The 17,496-nt window shown below is 39.9% G+C and overlaps 2 protein-coding genes across 3 annotated transcripts in view; both read right to left on the bottom strand.

Annotated features, from left to right (window-relative positions):
• mlnr (motilin receptor) lies at window positions 1-8,938 on the bottom strand. 2 transcript variants are annotated; one of them, XM_044031580.1, is made up of 4 exons: window positions 8,854-8,938; window positions 6,995-7,840; window positions 3,276-3,606; window positions 1-103 (listed from the first exon to the last, which is right to left on the bottom strand). In XM_044031580.1, exons 2-3 carry the CDS (start codon window positions 7,776-7,778, stop codon window positions 3,296-3,298), a joined length of 1,095 nt encoding a protein of 364 aa, XP_043887515.1. In that variant the 5' UTR covers window positions 7,779-7,840; window positions 8,854-8,938; the 3' UTR covers window positions 1-103; window positions 3,276-3,295. The 2 variants fall into 2 exon arrangements, with proteins under 2 accessions (XP_043887515.1, XP_043887516.1); XM_044031581.1 differs by having other exon boundaries at window positions 1-100.
• A 4,803-nt stretch (window positions 8,939-13,741) lies between these two features.
• Window positions 13,742-17,496, bottom strand: part of fndc3a (fibronectin type III domain containing 3A) — a 46,198-nt gene continuing 42,443 nt past the window's right edge. The window contains exons 25-26 of the mRNA XM_044031959.1: window positions 17,095-17,219; window positions 13,742-15,029 (exon numbers count right to left, since the gene is read on the bottom strand). Of these exons, the coding sequence (XP_043887894.1) occupies window positions 14,703-15,029; window positions 17,095-17,219 (452 nt within the window). The 3' untranslated portion in view covers window positions 13,742-14,702. The remainder of the gene's footprint in view (window positions 15,030-17,094; window positions 17,220-17,496) is intronic.

Genomic DNA, 17,496 nt, shown 5'->3' with positions numbered 1-17,496 from the left:
AAAACACCTCTCCTGTCAGGAAGAGGATGAGTCAGCTCAGAGCGTCTTCAGGTCTTTGTGCAAACCAAGGCCCAATGATTCATGGAGCGACTCATGACGGCTTCTTTTAAAAAAAGAAAAAGAAAGAAGATGTATGGTCGTCAAAATCCTGGTAAACTCTGGGTTTATTTTTGGACCGCGTTCAGGTTTACACTTACATAACTGTGATGTTATCTGTGATGTACAACAGTGCGGAGAATATGCAGAAAGGAGGCCGTGAAGGCAATAAGCTGTGCCACAGCTGACAACTTAATATCTCCTTCATCCTTGAAATACACTTAGAGCGGCCGTTTACTGTGAATATGGTGATGCGGGGACAACGGCTGCCTGCGTACATCAGCCTCAGAGCACAGGTAATAAAATAAGCAGGTAAGCATGTATGCAACCTCCGAAACCTCAGGGCTCAGGTGGCCTCTGTGACGCACACACACACACACACTGGTTTCCATAACTTCAGAAGACATTACATTGACTTACATTCATTTCCTGGAAACGTACTCTAACCTTAACCATAACCATACTACTACAGGCCTAACCCTGACCCTAACCTAACTTTAAAGCATGTCTTCACCTTAAAATGCAGTATTTTAAATTGTGGGGACTTGATTGTTGTCCCCATAAGGAAGACAAGCCCCAAAAATGCTTTAGGTCCCCACAACATAAGGAATACCAGGTAGGTACAGGTAGGAATCCTCATAGACATAATGGATTCCCTAGCCCCTTACCCTAACCTTAACCATCACAACTAAATGCCTAATGCCTAATAACCCTTACTCTGAGCCTTAAACCAGGTCTAAACCCTGAAAAAGCCCTTTAACCTCATGGGGACCAGACAAAATGTCCCCACAAAGATAGGTTTGTATGTTTTTTGGACACACACACACACACTCATTATCCTCTACATTGACGTTCGACAGCTGAAACAAAGTATTCCCCCTAATAAACCAGTTAATACCTAATATTAACTTAACCACAATTCAAATTTTAGCCAAAAACTTAATCAGTTCCTCAGAAATGAGGTTCCGCCTCATTGGAAGTTTTGTTAGGACTACTGGTCCTAACAAGACCAGTGTTTATGAGGTCCTAAAGGTCCTAAAGAGGTATCAAATACAAGAACATGCACACAAACCCACGTCCCATTTTCATACTAATCTGCAATTATCAAGTCATATTTCATATATTCCGTGCAAACACAACTAAGTGCCAAACCCTAACCCTTAACCTAACTTAAACCTAATTCTAACTCTAACCCTAAAACCCAGTTTTCTTATCCCTGAAAAAGCCCTTTAAAGTTGTGGGGCCCAGAGTTAATCTCCCCACAAGGTCAAAATGTCCTCAAAAAGATATAAATATATGTACGTACACACAGAGACTGGTTTCCATGACTAGTACTGATCTAACCCTAACTCTAATCTTAATCTAAGCCTAACCTCATCCTCACCATACATAACATGTCATCACATAATTTACATCATGAACAGATTTAGGTCCCAAGAACATCAGTGATACCTCACACACACGCACACACACATAGGCACAGGAATACCCTATTTTTCAATTGTACACAATTAATGGCCCGATGCTAATAGGTTTTACTTGTGTTCTTCTTTTTTCCATCAACAACAACAACAAACACGATAACGATAACAAGTGTTTACCATACTTGAACACAAATTCAATCACACGGCCGAAGCTAACGGAGACCACAATTAAACGCAACAAATGAACGGTCAAACATGGTAAACATCCTCCGTCGCTAATGAAGATGGATCACGTTTTAATTCACTGACACCGAGAGAGAAAAACACGCAGCGGCAACATCAGCAGCATCATCACAGGGGGGAGGTAAATACTTCAGCATGAAGTGCACAACACTGAAACAGGAAATATAAAAATTCATTATTTTTTTTGCTTGGAATCTAATGTATTAAAAGAATAGTTCATGTGTCTGTGAAGTGGGATCATATGAGGTACTTAAACACTGTGCTGAGAGGCAGTAAGTTTGGACAGAAGAAAAACAACTACGTTAACTCAACAGGCTCATCTAATAAAACCTGTGCCATCTTAAGTACTCACTATTTTATGTTCGCTGCATAATCTTAAATGTCACTTACTCCCCACACCAAAGTCCATAGAGAAAATCATGGATTTTAGCCTAGAGGACACAGGAGTTGTTAGTCAACATCTGCTTCATTTGCTAACTTTGTGTTACTCAGTAAAGTCCCGATGAAGGGTGATAAACACCAAATTACTGTGGATATGGTGATGCGGGGACAACGGCTGCCCGCGTATATCAGCCTCAGAGCACAGGTAATAAAATAAGCAGGTAAGCACGTATGCAACCTCCGAAACCTCAGGGCTCAGGTGGCCTCTGTGACACAAACACACACACACACGCACACACTGGTTTCCATGACTTCAGAGGACATTACATTGACCTACATTAATTTCCTGGAAACTTACTCTAACTGACCCATGTCTTCACCTTAAAATGCAGTATTTTAAATTGTGGGGACTTGATTGTTGTCCCCATAAGGAAGACAAGCCCCAAAAACACCAAATTAAAAAATTAAATTTTTTATCTTAAGGAGGAAGGCGGCAGTGCATTAACAACTCCTGTGTGTCGTCATGTTAAATCACTGATTTTCTCTAAGGACTTTGGTGACAGGGGAATTCACTCACTACCCTGCACCAAAGTCCATAGAGAAAATCAGCGATTTTACAATATGGCACACAGGAGTAGTTCATTCACTACTGCCTCCACCAGTAAGTCGAAATATGTTATTTTGTGACTTTTGTGTTTATAATCCTTAATTTGGATTTACCAAAGTAACATAAACTTACCAAATGTGGCAGCAGGAGAACAGAAGCTCATGTGTTCCTGTTAGCTTAAATCACTGATTTTCTCTATGGACTTTGGTGCAGGGAAGCAAACGAATTACAAAGCAACACAAACTGGTGAAAAGAAGTTATTTGTCATCAAGATAGAAAAGCAAACATGTACATTTGAGCTGACATAGATTTAACAGTCCTGCTGCACCTCACACAACCACACTTCAAAAACCTGAACTATCATTTTAATGATATTTTCTCGACATATAAACTCTAAGCAGTAAACCCTCTCTCAGTCCCTGCGAACAAAACGCTGTGTAGCAAAGATAAAACGGAATAATTAAACATTTCTCCTCTGCACATCGTCCAGTTTCTGAACTGAACAGATGCCTGTAAACTCTCACCGAGATGAAGAAAGCGTGTTTCAGACCACAGTCAGGCTTTCATTCAGGGTGGAGATGTGGTCGCTCACACTCAGCTGTCTCTGGCCGCTGCGGTGGACTTGTCTGGGCCGCTGGTGCAGCAGGAAGAGGCGTTTGGCCGCGGCCCTGTACTTCCTGGACATGAGGTTGTAGACGACAGGGTTGATGGAGGCGCTGAGGTAGCAGAGCACCATGGAGGCCATGTTGAAGTTCTGGCTCAGCATGGCCATTTCATAGTCGTCCACCTGGGCGAAGAGGTTCCTGCCGATGTGGTACGGGAGCCAACAGATGATGAAGGCCAGCACCACCACCACTGAGGAGAGGAAGAAGGACAAAGAGATGAAGTCAAATCATCTAAAAATGGAAAAGAATGGTAAGATCTTCAACTTTCCAAGCAGCCGAAAGAACTCTGGCTAATAAAATGACATTTGCTAGTTAACAAATCAAGCTAAAACACTACAATGTTGAAATAGAGTTCATTTTTGTACGATAAAAGTGGACCAACAGTGTCAGACATTCCGTCGCCACTCCTTTAGCAACATTAGCAACTCTTTCTGAGACAGACACTGCTTTTCTTAGCGTGGTTAGCTCTTATGATTGTGTAAATATCTGGCTACTTTAGCTTAGCGTGAAATAAACTGGAGACAGAGACGGACAGGTTCTGTTTACAGGTAAGAAAATGTGCTTATACCAGCATATTAACCCCCCCGGTTTAATCTTTCACCTTCATTTCATGAACATCAAGATATGATGGTAAGTGGATTTAAAAAATGAAAATGCTAATTCTATTGTTTTGAACAGGCTTTTCCCCTGTGTCCATTCTTTATGAGATGCTGAGATAGGTAGCTGCAGGGCGCAGCTTGTATTTAATGTAGCTCCATCAACCTTATTTCACATCAGGACAGACTTCCATCAAATGAAATCAAATATATCATGACCTCTGGCTGACCTTTTGCCTGCCTTGTGTTTATTCAGTATTTGCCAGCCTTGTTCTGTTGATTCTGTCCTCTTGTGTGTCTCGTGTGATGTTGTTCCCGCCTCTGTGATCGTCCGCCTCACACTGATGAGATTCACCTGTGTCTAATTAGTCTCACCTGTGTCTTGTTACTCTCCTTCTTTTCATTATCTTCATTACATCTGCGATGTTTGCTCAGAAATCTTGCTTTTTAAAAACCTAATCCCAGATCTATACCTGCACCAACATTTAAACCCTATTCTTTCACAAGATTAGCAGGTGACAAGGTGAAAAACATAATCCTCTTACAAGATATTCTATGTACCGGTACATTTTTATCCCAATACACTACACATATATCTATCACCACAAATAGGTGTAAAAATATTGTTTCATTATTATGGATTTCATGTTAAACTGAAGGAAAAAACAGTGTGTGAGAGCAGTTTGATCGTTTCAGATGTGAAATGTTGTTGTTCTACCTTTTGACACATTATATTACGTTCACATTGGACTCATTTATTATACTTAACGCGTATGATTTGTGGTCAGGGCTCTTTCTTGACACTTATTAATGACCAGCTGTGATTAAGAGCTTCTCCTTCAACACACACACACACACACGCACACACACAGTTGATTTTATATTTTAGTGAGGACATATCATAGATATAATGTACTCCCAAGCAGCTTAGCCAAACCTTAACCATCACAACGAGGTACCTTAACCTAACCCTTAACGTAACCCTAATTAAGGTTAAGGTTATGGATAAAGCTTAGTTTAGTTTAGTCTGTCCAAATTAAGGGCAGTTGTTGTGTGCTAAGAAGACTAACTGCACAAACCTGTGTGTGTTCCAGGTATTACTCATGTTGTTTGGACCTAAATCTGTTTACACAGTCACAGTTAGTCCAGTAGTAGTTATACTTAAGGTTGTAGTAAGTGTCCAGGAAATTAATGTAAGTCAATATCCTCTGAAGTCATGAAAACCACACTGTGAGTGTGTGCGTGTGTGTATTTGTTACCTCTTTAGGACCTTTTCTGTCATAAACACTGACTTAGTCAGGACCAGATATCCTCAGTGAGACCAAAGCCTAGTCTTAATGCCTAACCCTAAACCTAACCTTAACCTAACCCTAAAACCAAGAAAAAGCCCTTTAAAGTTGTGGGGACCAGATGAAATGTCCCCACAAGCGCAAAATGTCCTCTCAAAAATAGGTTTTACTGTATTTTGGGGTCTTCACAAAGCTACAAATCTGCTACAGTCTGTTTCCCTGCCTTCACCATCAAAACGCCTTCCCCTAAACCTGAGCTCCAGAGGGAGGTCTGGACTCTTGAATTGAAAACATAGCCTGCTCCAACACATTTTCCAGGCTCTCCAACCCTACCTTTAAGTCATGGTGGCCTGTAATTGGCTTCAACTCAACCGTCATACATTACATTCACTATAGACACAGAGAGTGAGCTAATTAGATTGTGTGTGTGCGTGTGTGTGTGTGTGTGTGTGTGTGTGTGTGTGGTATGTCACTGTATTTAGGTTTTGTACTGAGAAAGAAAAGAAAGAAACCTCAGTGGTGTTTGAGGTCATCACTGAGTCAGTGGTATTGATTTACAAAAAGCACCTGCAGACAAAAATACCACTGATTTACTTTACAGAAAGGATCATAAATGAAAAGAGAGGTAGATCACACACACACACACACACACACACACATACTGTATATAACATGAAGCCATTATTAACACACACAAAGATGGAGACTGAACAAGTGCCTCAGTGTTAATAGTGAAGGCCTGTGGTGAGCGTCAGACAAATGTGTTTACAGTTGTGACGCAGCGACGTGAACTCTGTGTTCAGCTAATGAACGTCATTAATATCCTAATTCTTCATCATCATTAATAATGTGGCGCTGTAACAGTCTGCTGTGGCTGTTTGTTCCTCTACTGTAAAACAGGGTTCTGTTCTCAGCCCCGATGATGATCACGAGCGGCGCTGATTAACTCTTTAATTCTTTAGATACATGACGTAAAAACAATCCTCTAAACTGATTGTCTGTGTTTTATATCTGTGAATACTTGATTGTTAAATGTACCTTTAATCTCAGTGATGCAGTGTCGTTTATACTTTATACGTTTTTATTTAATAACTGATGACTTGTTTTTTGTTTTGTGTGATTGTTTTTGTTTGTATGACTGTTTTCGTTGTTTTGTGAGATTTCATTTTGCTGCGGTCGGTTTTGCGTGACTGTATTTTTATTTATTTTTTACTGCATCGTTTGTTACGGTTCAACAAGAGTTGAACAAAGAGGAACTGATAGTCGTTAATGGTGAGTCTAAAGTATTTTATTACACTCTTAAGTGCAGGTGATAACTCATAGTGTGCATGTTCTTGTATTACTGGCTTTGTGAGGACCATACAAATTTTGGCTGGTCCTCACATCTTTAAAGTGATAAGACTTGGTTTTAGGGTTAGAGTAAAGGTTAGGGTTAGGTAATTGGTTGTGGTGGTGAAGGTTAAGGTAAGGGGCTAGGGAATGTGTTATGTCTAGGAGGGTCCTCACTATGAATGAAGCGCAAACGTGTGTGTATGTGTGTGTGTTGATGTTGTAGTAGCTTCCTCTTGGATGTAACAATAACTTTTGTCATTTGCGGTTAAGTAAAGAATACACTTCAGTTCACTCTGTTGGTCAGACTCAGTGGAGTCAGAACACCTGTGTTGATAGATGACCCTCCTCCTCTCGTACTCACCCAGTATCTTGACTGTTTGCCTGTGTGACCTCTCCCGGGCCAGTGCACAGGGGCCCTGCAGGTCGTTCTTGCTCTTCCACAGCTTGCACCCGATGGAGCCGTAGAGGAAGATGAGGCAGAGCATGGGGCAGAAGAAGTAGGTGGTGGAAACCCAGAGCATGATGTTCAGCTGCCCGGAGCTGATGGCGTAGCTGGTGTACTTGCACTGACCCGTGTTGAAGTCCGGGTGCGTGTCGTTGTCATACTCCACGCCGACCAGGAAGAGTGTGGGCGCGGCGGAGACCAGCGCGAACCCCCACAGGGCGAGGATGATGTACTGCACCCGGCGTCTGGTCACCACCACCTTGTTCTTGAGCGGGAAGCTGATGGCCAGGTAGCGCTCGATGCTCAGCGCGGTGATGTGGAGGATGGTGGCCGAGGTGCAGCCCTCGAAGATGTAGTGGTAGAAGCGGCACACGGCCTCGCCGAACAGCCAGGGCACATACTTCCACAGGCGGTAGAGGTCAAAGGGCAGGCAGAGGAAGATGATGAGGTCAGACACCGCCATGCTTGACAGGTACAGGTTGGTGGTGGTCTTCATGTCCTTGAAGTGCTGGATGATGAGGATGGTCATGGTGTTGCCCGTTACCCCGACGATGAAGATGATGATGCAGATGACGGTGACGGGGATGAGGGTGGAGGTGGGGAACAGGGAGCCCTCGTAGTGGTGGTCGTCTATGTTGTGTTGGTCCATGGCCTCTGCTCCACCCGCATGCAGGTCGACCTGAGGTCTGGTCCAGGGCATAACAACCTCCACTCAGCTTCAGCAGCTACAGCAAAGAGTGAAATCGATTCCTCAACAGGCAGCTGAGAAGGAGAGAGAAGAAGGAGGAGAAAATATTAAAGGACCAAAACCTGTTTGTATCAAACCATGTTTGTATGTTTTATCGGACTTGATACTCACTATGATGAAAACTGAGTCTTGCTGACTTCTAAAACTGTAAACTGGGTTTGTGTGTGATTCTGACACATATTCATTCCTTCACCTACGAAAACATATTCCTGCTTTGGTCTATGTTATTTCAGAAATATGGTTTGCACTTTATTTTTTCCGTCTTAACATACATTTCATTTATTGGAAACTGCATTTTGTGCCAGTTTGTAAACCGCTCACTTTCCTGAATCAAATCCCATAGAGAAAATCAGCATTGTTTAAGTCATGGCTCACAGCAGTCACTGATCCACTGTTGCCTCCATCATTGTGTTCAAATGTGCTACTGTGTGATTTCAGTTTGTGAAATTCTCAGTGACACTAACTCACCAAACAAGGCAGCAGGAGACCAGCATCTCCTGTGTACCCGTGAGCTAAAAACACAGATTTTATCTATGGACTAGGTAGCAGTCTGCAAACTGCAAACTCAAACAGTTTCCAGCTGTAAAAGACTGTCTGCTAAAGTGGAGAACATATTTAAAAAGGTAATGTAGACTTAAGCAGGTGCAGATTTAAAGTGGCTAAAATCAGAGGTTCTCTATGACAAGTCAGTGAGCCAATAAGAAGTTATTATGAAATTGTAATTTTAAATTAAAAAAGTGACCCGTGTTGCTTTAATTACAAATTATTATTTTGAATTGATCTGAATTTCAGACAAAAACAGGTTTTCTCTCGACGCCTATTAGTATTATCTATTTTAAATTATTGCATGGTCCTTGTAACAGTAATATCAACAAGTATGAATGAAGCACATTTTAATTTTAACTCAAAACATAGCGACAGGATTTAGCCGTGATATGATTTAAAAAAGTACTCAAACATGCAAGATCACTGGTTTTTCAACTCATAATTTCACTTTAAAAGCACATAATAAAAATGGTGATGTTACCTGGCCTCTTAGTTTTGTCCTGATCTCTCTGTGTGTGGGTCGATGGAGAAGAAGCAGCTGGAGCAGGAGAATCACATGCAGTGGCCGAGCCGGTGCCTGGTGCTGAACTGCCAGTCGAGCTGTGGTGGGAGACGAAAAAGAAAACGAGCACCTCCTCCTCCTCCTCCTCCTCCTCTACAGGAGCAGCAGCAGCAACAGCCTAAGGAGACGTGTGTGTGTGTGTGTTCTGCATAATTAAATGATGACAGGATGAATGACTGTAAGAGGCAGAAGATGGAGGGAATAAGATTTGAGGAACGACCACCACCGCTGCTGCTGCTGCTGCTGCTTCTGCGAGGATGAATTCAGATTAAATCATCTCACAAATCAATGAACAATCACATTTTGAAAAACTGTGAACTTTTCCTTTTTAAATCAATCTGAGATCTCCCATCAGGAAACTTCAACTTTGTTATTTTGTGATCTTCTGCATTTAAAATCCGTCCCTCAGACTGACCACAGTGACACAAACTCACCAAACAAGGCAGCAGTGAGTGAGTGGACCAGTACCTCCTGTGAATAAATGAATAAAATAACTTTATTTAATTGCTGTTGAATGGTGGGATAAAGATATTGTATGTCTATGCAGATGTAGATTTTATGAGGTGAGCCTTTAGTTAAGTGGCTGGATTATTTATGTAACCTTTATTAAACCAGGAAAATCTCCTTTTCACTGTGTCCTGGCCATGTGTGCCTTACTAGCCTTTCCATCCAGCACTGAAACCATGGCAAAACAGGGTTTAGCCACTTAATATCGGTCTATGATATTTCATATATATGTTTGGCACTGTATTTTGCTGTAAAACAGACATTTCTTTTGATGGAAACTGAATTTTGTGAACATTATCAGAATTAATCATGTGCACATATGAACAAAAAGAGTAAAAGTGATAAAAAAAAGTTATTTATTTGAATAAAAAACAACAACTAATATAAGATAGACAGTGAGATAGATGTCGTTAGCTACCTTAGCTAGCTTAGAAAGACAAACAGATAGAAAGATAGAAGGATAGTGAAATAGATGCTAGTTAGCTTAATTAGTCAAGGCTGACAAACAAATAGACAAATGCTAGTTAGCTTAAAGAGATAGATGGTAGTTAGCTAAACTATATAGATGCCAGTAAGCTAAAATAGATAGATAATAGTTAGCGAGTTTAGCTAGTTTTTAAACCACTCACATTCCTGAACCAAATCCCATAGAGAAAATGAGTGATTTTTACGTGAATGAATCACAGGAGTCACTGGTCCACTGTTGCCTCCATCATTATGTTCAAATGTGCTATTTTGTGATTTGGGTTAGAAGGCAGCCATACATGCTATCCAAAAATATAAATCACATCACATGATGACAATCATTATCATAAAAACCAGCGAGAACGTGACAGATGTGTCTGCCTCCAACTCGTCCAGAATTCTCCCAAGAACATCCAGTTTTTAAGACTTTAAATTTCAAATCTTTCTGCAGTTCATCCCAGACAAAAGGGAGCAGCAAACATTAAAGCCTTTTTTCCCCATTTAAGTTCTGACAGTGAGAGAAAATCCTGGGAACAAAGCTGATTGGAGCCAAAACATCTCTGATGGATAAAAGTCAACAGGTACTGTAGGAGGGGAGAAGACAGAGGATAGCTTTGGAAATGAATATCCGCCAATGCTTTAGTCTAAGTGTAGACAAAGAGTTCCACATAAAAATTCACAGGACAACACCAAATTGTCCCAGTACATTTGTGCTCTGTCCTCCGTTCCAGATCTACAGGTTTTCCTACATTGTTTCCTACAAAGGCTGATGAATGACCAGTGTTGTGTTTCTGTTGGTTCAGAGACTCTGTGAGACTCCATTAGATCCAAAACCAACCGTTGTCACGAGAGTCACACTGACATCAGGGCATATCTGTGTGTGTGTGTGTGTTTACACTGGGATGACCACTCGGAACCTGAGAGCAGCAGCAGGACCGGGACTATCATTGTTTACTCCTGTCAAAGCTGCGGCACCAGGAAATCCTGTTTACCTTTGTGTGCGTGTGTGTGTGAGACTCAGTGTCGGACACAAACTGGAGCCTGAAACTCACGTCCACTTTCACCCTCATTAATCATCATGGCTCTACTGCTTATAACACTTAGCCAAGCTTTTATTCAGCAGTCTCTCAAACACACACACACACTTGCCGGTTTTACATTCAGAGTTAGGACGCTCATGGACATAATGCATTCCCTAACCATCACAACTAAGTGTCTAACCCTAAAACCCTAAAAATCCATTCAAGACATGTGGACCAGCCAAAATATCCTCACAAATAAAGCTTTATTTGAAAGTTGGCCTATACTGTAGCTTTATGAAGGATATGTATACACACACGTTTGTGCTTCATTCATAGCGAGGACCCTCATGGACATAATGCATTGCCTTGCCCCTTACCTTAACCACCACAACTAAGTGCCTGCCTAACCCTAATCCAAAAACCAGGTCAAACCCAAAAATTGCTTTAAAGAAGTGCGGACCAGCCAAAACGTCCCCACTTGGACAAAAGCCCTCACTCAGTGTGGTTTACACAATTTTTGGTCCTCACAAAGCCATAATTACGAACTAAGAAAACACACACACTCAAAGAAAAAGCTCATTCATAACATGTTCACTTGCTTATGTCAACGATATCTTCACTTTTCTGACTGGAAACTGTTTAGTTTATAAACCACTCATTGTCCAACCAGGACACAAGCTGCAGGTCCACTGCTGCCTCATGTGGCAGGTTTGTGTCACTGTGGTGAGTAAAGGATTTCGAACTAAGGCAAAATATTTTGGTTTTGGCCTAGAAATGAACTGGGAAATTGAAGGTGTCTTCTCCAAATGCTAAAAAAATATATGCTGATGTAAAAATAGAGAAATTAATAATTGATTTCAATCTTATTCAGCATCTTTATCAGGTGTTCTATGTACCCAATAGTGACCGAGTAAAAGACATGAGGATTTCATTTGTATTCATCTTCATTAGCTGTTCCTAATAAAGTGGTCAAGTTAGTGCAAGTGTTAAACATAAGGAATTTATGTTTAAGAATATGAGAAGTCCTATGAGTCCAAGTGTTGAAGACATAAAGGTTTTATTTTATTTATTTTTAAGACATGGAGATTATAATTAATCTTCGTCATGAAGTAAATGTGCACCTAACACGTGGCCGGATAAGTGTCTTTATTAGGAGTCCTGTGTACCTAATGCAGTGGTCATGTAAACACACACCGCGACGGAGGACAAACAAAAAAAATCCAAACTTGACACATGCGAGTAAGAATTATAAATCTTTATTGTGCATGGATCCTTCGTAGATATCATGGCTATACAGATACACTTTAGATACATACCTATGATTATACATTTTTTCCCATAACGAACATTTTTAAAGTGATATGTCTGGTAGTTTATGTATAGTATAACAAATTTTCATTTTGGAATGTACGGTGTATGAGGTAACTGCAAACATTAAAATTACATAAAAATGGTCTCTGGTTGTTTTGTGTGTTTTTTTGTGCATTTTTTTTTTACTCATTTTTTTTACTCGTTTGTGTAGTTTTTCTCTCCCCAGCCAGAAGGTAGCGAAGGTTGAAGAGGACGTTAAAATGGCACACGTTTGTTGTTTGCGTTATCGCTATCAAAAATAGGAATTCCACTTCTTTCAATGACAAAGAGAGGACGTTTTATTTTTATTTTTTTTATTTTTTCCAGAATATCTCAAAGACCAAATCACGTAATTATGCAAGACGTTGTTGCAAGGTACCTGTAAATTTCATTTGAACGACGACGAGCGGTGAAAACATCATCGATCTGTCACAAATATACCTAACACACAGAGAAAAATGCTAAATTATTCTGTTTTTGATTCACAGGAAGTATACGATATTCTTTGTATCTGCCATTTTGCATTTCCATGATTCATGAGTACTCAGGATTTTTTTCATTTATTATCATTATTATTATTATTTTTCCTCTGGAGAGTATTTAACTTATATTACTTCAACATTTATAAAAAAATATACTTCACAAATGTATGACCTGACAAAAAAGAGGAAAAAAAAAAAAGAATTAAGTAATACACGGAACTACTTTCAATATGTCTCACGAGTACGTACGTTTACTAACATCAAAATAAAGGTCGCAACAACAAAAATAATAATAAAAAGGAAATAAAACAGTTTAGTGTTTTCTAACACTAACAGAAAAAACATCAAAACTTAAAGAGAAATTAAGAAAATTCTTTTTTTTAACTTTACTCTCCAATTAAGGCCTCTGAAACAACTGTTACATACTTTTTTGTTTTACCTTTAAATGTATATTTTATATATATATATATATATATATACGTATATATATATACATACGTATATATATATATATACATATGTGCATATATATATATGTTTATATTTTTTTGCTGAGACAGATCAGCTGTTTCAGTGACGTAATAATAATCATGTGTATGTAACGTACGACAACTTTTAAAACACCCAAAAAACACAAGTAGGGCTCGCACAATTTCAACGTGTGTTTCTATAAAAATGCATCATCACAAGACAAGACGCCGCCGTCAGTCGAGGTTTTTCTTTCACTAAGGTGCAAAAAAAAAAAAAAAAAATTACTGAACGAAAGGGGGAGGGAGAAAAACAAACAACAGAACTGAAATAAAAGAGTTAGGCTTACATTTTCGGTGCTGAACAACATCATCTCGGAGTAAAGCAGCTGCATGATTGTAAAAACAAGCTACAGTAATAATAACTATATGATAGTAAAAAATAATTAGAATTCACCGTTAGTTTGGTTGGTTGTTTGTTTTTCTAACTTTATACTGAGCATATACATACATATATATATATATACATATATATATGTATATATATAAAGATTTTTTTGTCTCCTCAAACTTACAGGTCCTTTGCGTCGTCGTCGTCACTGTACAAAAATATACTAACATTTTCTCCAGTCATCTTTGCATCCTTAAACATTCTCAACATCAAAAAAAAAAAAGGATGAAAGTGCTAAATGAACGTTCTACAATGTGAGCGAGATATATATTTTTTAATATTCTATATATATATATCTATATATATAGATATATATATAAATATATACATATAAATATAAAAATGTGTCTATTTTTTTATATTTATTATTATTTCTTTTCGTTTCTACCTCTCACTAAAGACCCCATTAACTCCAGCTGGGGGTCCCTTCACGTGGCCGTTAAGCCCCTCCCAGCCGTGTACCTCGGTGGCACAAACTACGTACGACACACACACACACACACGCACGCATACACGCACACACACACACCTCACTGTGCAAACACTGGCCCACCAGGTCCCAGAATCAAAACCTACAGACTACACACACCTACCAAAAACCTGGACACATAACTAGAAATATAAATAATAACTACATATACATACACATGTGTGTAAGTATATATATATATATATATATATACACACGTGTATGTGGTAATCAGTGAGTACATAAGTTGAAGCTTTCCCTCCAAAATTAACAGAATCCCTGCTCTTTACCGCGAGTTCCTAACGCACAGGAAGCCGATCATAACGCAAATCCAAACTGAACACGTGACGACAAAGGCAGGAGAGTCGATTTATCGCCGGCTCGTTCCTCTCCCGACTATACAAGTAATGCGATTACTGTGTTGACGACGGAAAAACATATCGGTATAAAATGAAAAAGCTTACAAAACAACAACAGAGACGGTTGTAGGAGGAGGAGAATAAAGCTATAACCCTGCAGCTGGGTGACGCAACAGAAAAAAAACTAAAACTAAACTCATTTAATGACAAAGTACTGGATAACAAACGCGATGAGGATGGCGATGACGGCGAACACCATGAGGATGAGGAAAGCGCACTGCTCGTCCGTCAGGCTGCGCCTGGACCGGCCTGATTCGGCGCCGGCTCTGGAGCCCGAGCCGGTCGAGCTGCCGCCGCCTGTCGCCGTGTCGCTCCGCTGTGGCGAGAGCGTCACTGTGGGGCTGTAGGGGCCGCTCAGCTCCGGGGCGTCCTGACACTGCCTGATCGCACACACACGGAAGCGGTAGTCACTATTGGGCTGCATGTTCTGCACGTGGAAGGAAGTGGCAGAGCCTTTGTATGCCTGAGACGACAGGAAGACAAAGAGAGGGCAAAGCATGACATGTCATCGTTTCAGCAACACTTTTGAAAAACATCACTGAAGAAACGCTGCATTTAACAAGTGTGTAAGAAATAGTGACCTCTACTGGTGAGACTCAAGTGTGTCAGCGATCTACGGTGGTGGGTTAGAAATCATTTTAACATTTTATGGCATTTTATGGACCAAACGAGTCATCGATTAATCTAGAATATTAAAGATTAAGATTAATGACAATAACTGTTAGTTGCAGCTCTGACGGCAGCTGGAGTAAAAGATCGCAGACATTGATGATCTTGGATTATAAAAGATTTGCTTTAATCTGATGCGACATCCTCAATCTTTTATAAGTACATATATGTATATCTGTTATATATTATTTTAACCACTGCACATATACAACTAAGTTACTTAGAATTAAAGACAGATAAATATTGGGAGAAAGAGCATGTTTTCTTGACTCAGGTTAGGTCAGAGAGTGACAGCAAAGATTATAATCCAAAAATTTTAACTCCTTGATTCAATCGCCATATGTGATGTGGTGAGATTAGCATGAGGCTGCAGTTGTCATCACTCTATGTTACCATCTCACACACACACAGTTCAACATTCATGACTTGAGACATTGCACTGACTTACATTCATTTCATTCATTTCCTGGAGAGTTACTCTAACCATAACCACAAATACTACTGGCCTAATCCTAACCTCAACCTAACCTTAAAACATATCTTAATGTAGTAATTGACTTGCTTTTTGTCCCCACAAGGAAGACAAGTCCCTATAATGTGACTGTGTAAACAGGTTTAGGTCCCCACAACATTAGTAATGGACGCACACACACGCACACACACACGCACACGATGAATGTACCGGCAGAGACTTGTCACGCAGAAAAAAAAGCTTCCAGGATCTATGACCTTTGCATAATGGGCCATTTAACGCCACCTGTGACGAATGCGGACACCGCAACCTGCGACACTGAAAACATTATGGCTCCGGATCCATCTGCATCAAAAAGGCCACCGTGAATAAATGGAAGGTCAGGCGCAGGTAACGAGTGAAGGACACGAAAAACAGGGGGAGGAAAGAAAAAAAAAACAAAAGCTTCACTCAGTGAGTGTTTGTGTCTGAATTTCAACGACGTGACGTCATCAGACCTTGACCAATGGATTGTTCCAAAGTGCAGGAGCCGTTTTTAATGAGTTCACATGTTGAGTTTCTTCAGTGATGTGAAATTACCCACAACCCTTTACACACATGCTTTGGGGGCGGAGCCTTTGCAATGACTATGAAAAGTGTGTCTTTTTTCTCTCTCTAAATTAAAGGTCCATTGTGTGAAGTTTAGGGGGAATTATTTTCATTTGGCAGAAACTGAGGATAAAATAATTATACTTAGTTACACTTCTACAACCATCTGCTTCTATGAATTGTTGTTTTTCATTACCCTAGAATGAGCCTTTTAGGTTTAAATCATACAATGTTTATACAGTTGCCCACATAGGACAAACTTCTTGTGAGTTTTGATACGATTTGAAGGCAAAATATTTCATACACAGAGCTGCAACTAACGCAGCTTTTCATAATCGATGAATCAAGTACTTCCATAAAATGTCTAAAAAGTTTGAAAAACGTTGATCAATGTTTCCCAAACCCTGGCAACAAACCAAGATATTTCAGTTTTTAATGTTTTCTTTGTCAAATTTTATACACCCCAGCCACAAATGTGATTTATTGGAAAGCTAAAATATAACTTAAGTGAATTTTATTTACACATCTTCATGATTATTTATATAATGCTCGTCTTCTCTTAATACATACATGTGATTGCTATAAATGTTTTAATACTGCTTTGTTGTTGACGTGTCCCCCTTTTTTGTTGTTCGTCTGCCCGGTTTCTTATGCTGCCTCTTTGCCTCGTCATCATTGTAAAGGGGAATTGGTTCTCAGTTGACTTAACTGGTTAAATAAATAAAAAATTAAGCCACAGTGTGACCTCGCCTCTGTTGAGACCCGTCTCTTAAGGAAAAACCATGTGGAAAACCAGTACCTGTTTAAACTCCGAGTTTCCCATCATGCACTGCAACGTGTAGGTGACGGGGTCTCCCTTCATGGGCGGCAGGGTCTCCCATGTGACTTCACAGGAGTTGTCATCCAGACGTTCCACTTTAGGGGCTGAAGGTGGGCGAGAAAAAGAGGAGGTCATATTTTAAATAACCTGCCATTTTTGATGATTACATTTTAAACTTGAAAAATCATCAGCTGCAGAAAACATTTGCTTTCATACAAACTTAAAACGACATGCCGCCATCATTTTCTTCTTTAGGTGAAATAAAACAATAAAAACACGTGGCTGAGCTCGAGTGAAGTGACCCTGCAAACACGGGAGCAGGAGGTGAATCCTTTATTACACTCAACGCTGAGATGCTTGTTGTGAATTCAAACAGTTTAC

The sequence above is a fragment of the Solea senegalensis genome, linkage group LG8 (genome assembly GCF_019176455.1).
Source record: "Solea senegalensis isolate Sse05_10M linkage group LG8, IFAPA_SoseM_1, whole genome shotgun sequence".
In the NCBI taxonomy this organism is placed as follows: Eukaryota; Metazoa; Chordata; class Actinopteri; order Pleuronectiformes; family Soleidae; genus Solea; species Solea senegalensis.
This window is presented reverse-complemented; position numbering and strand designations above follow the sequence as displayed.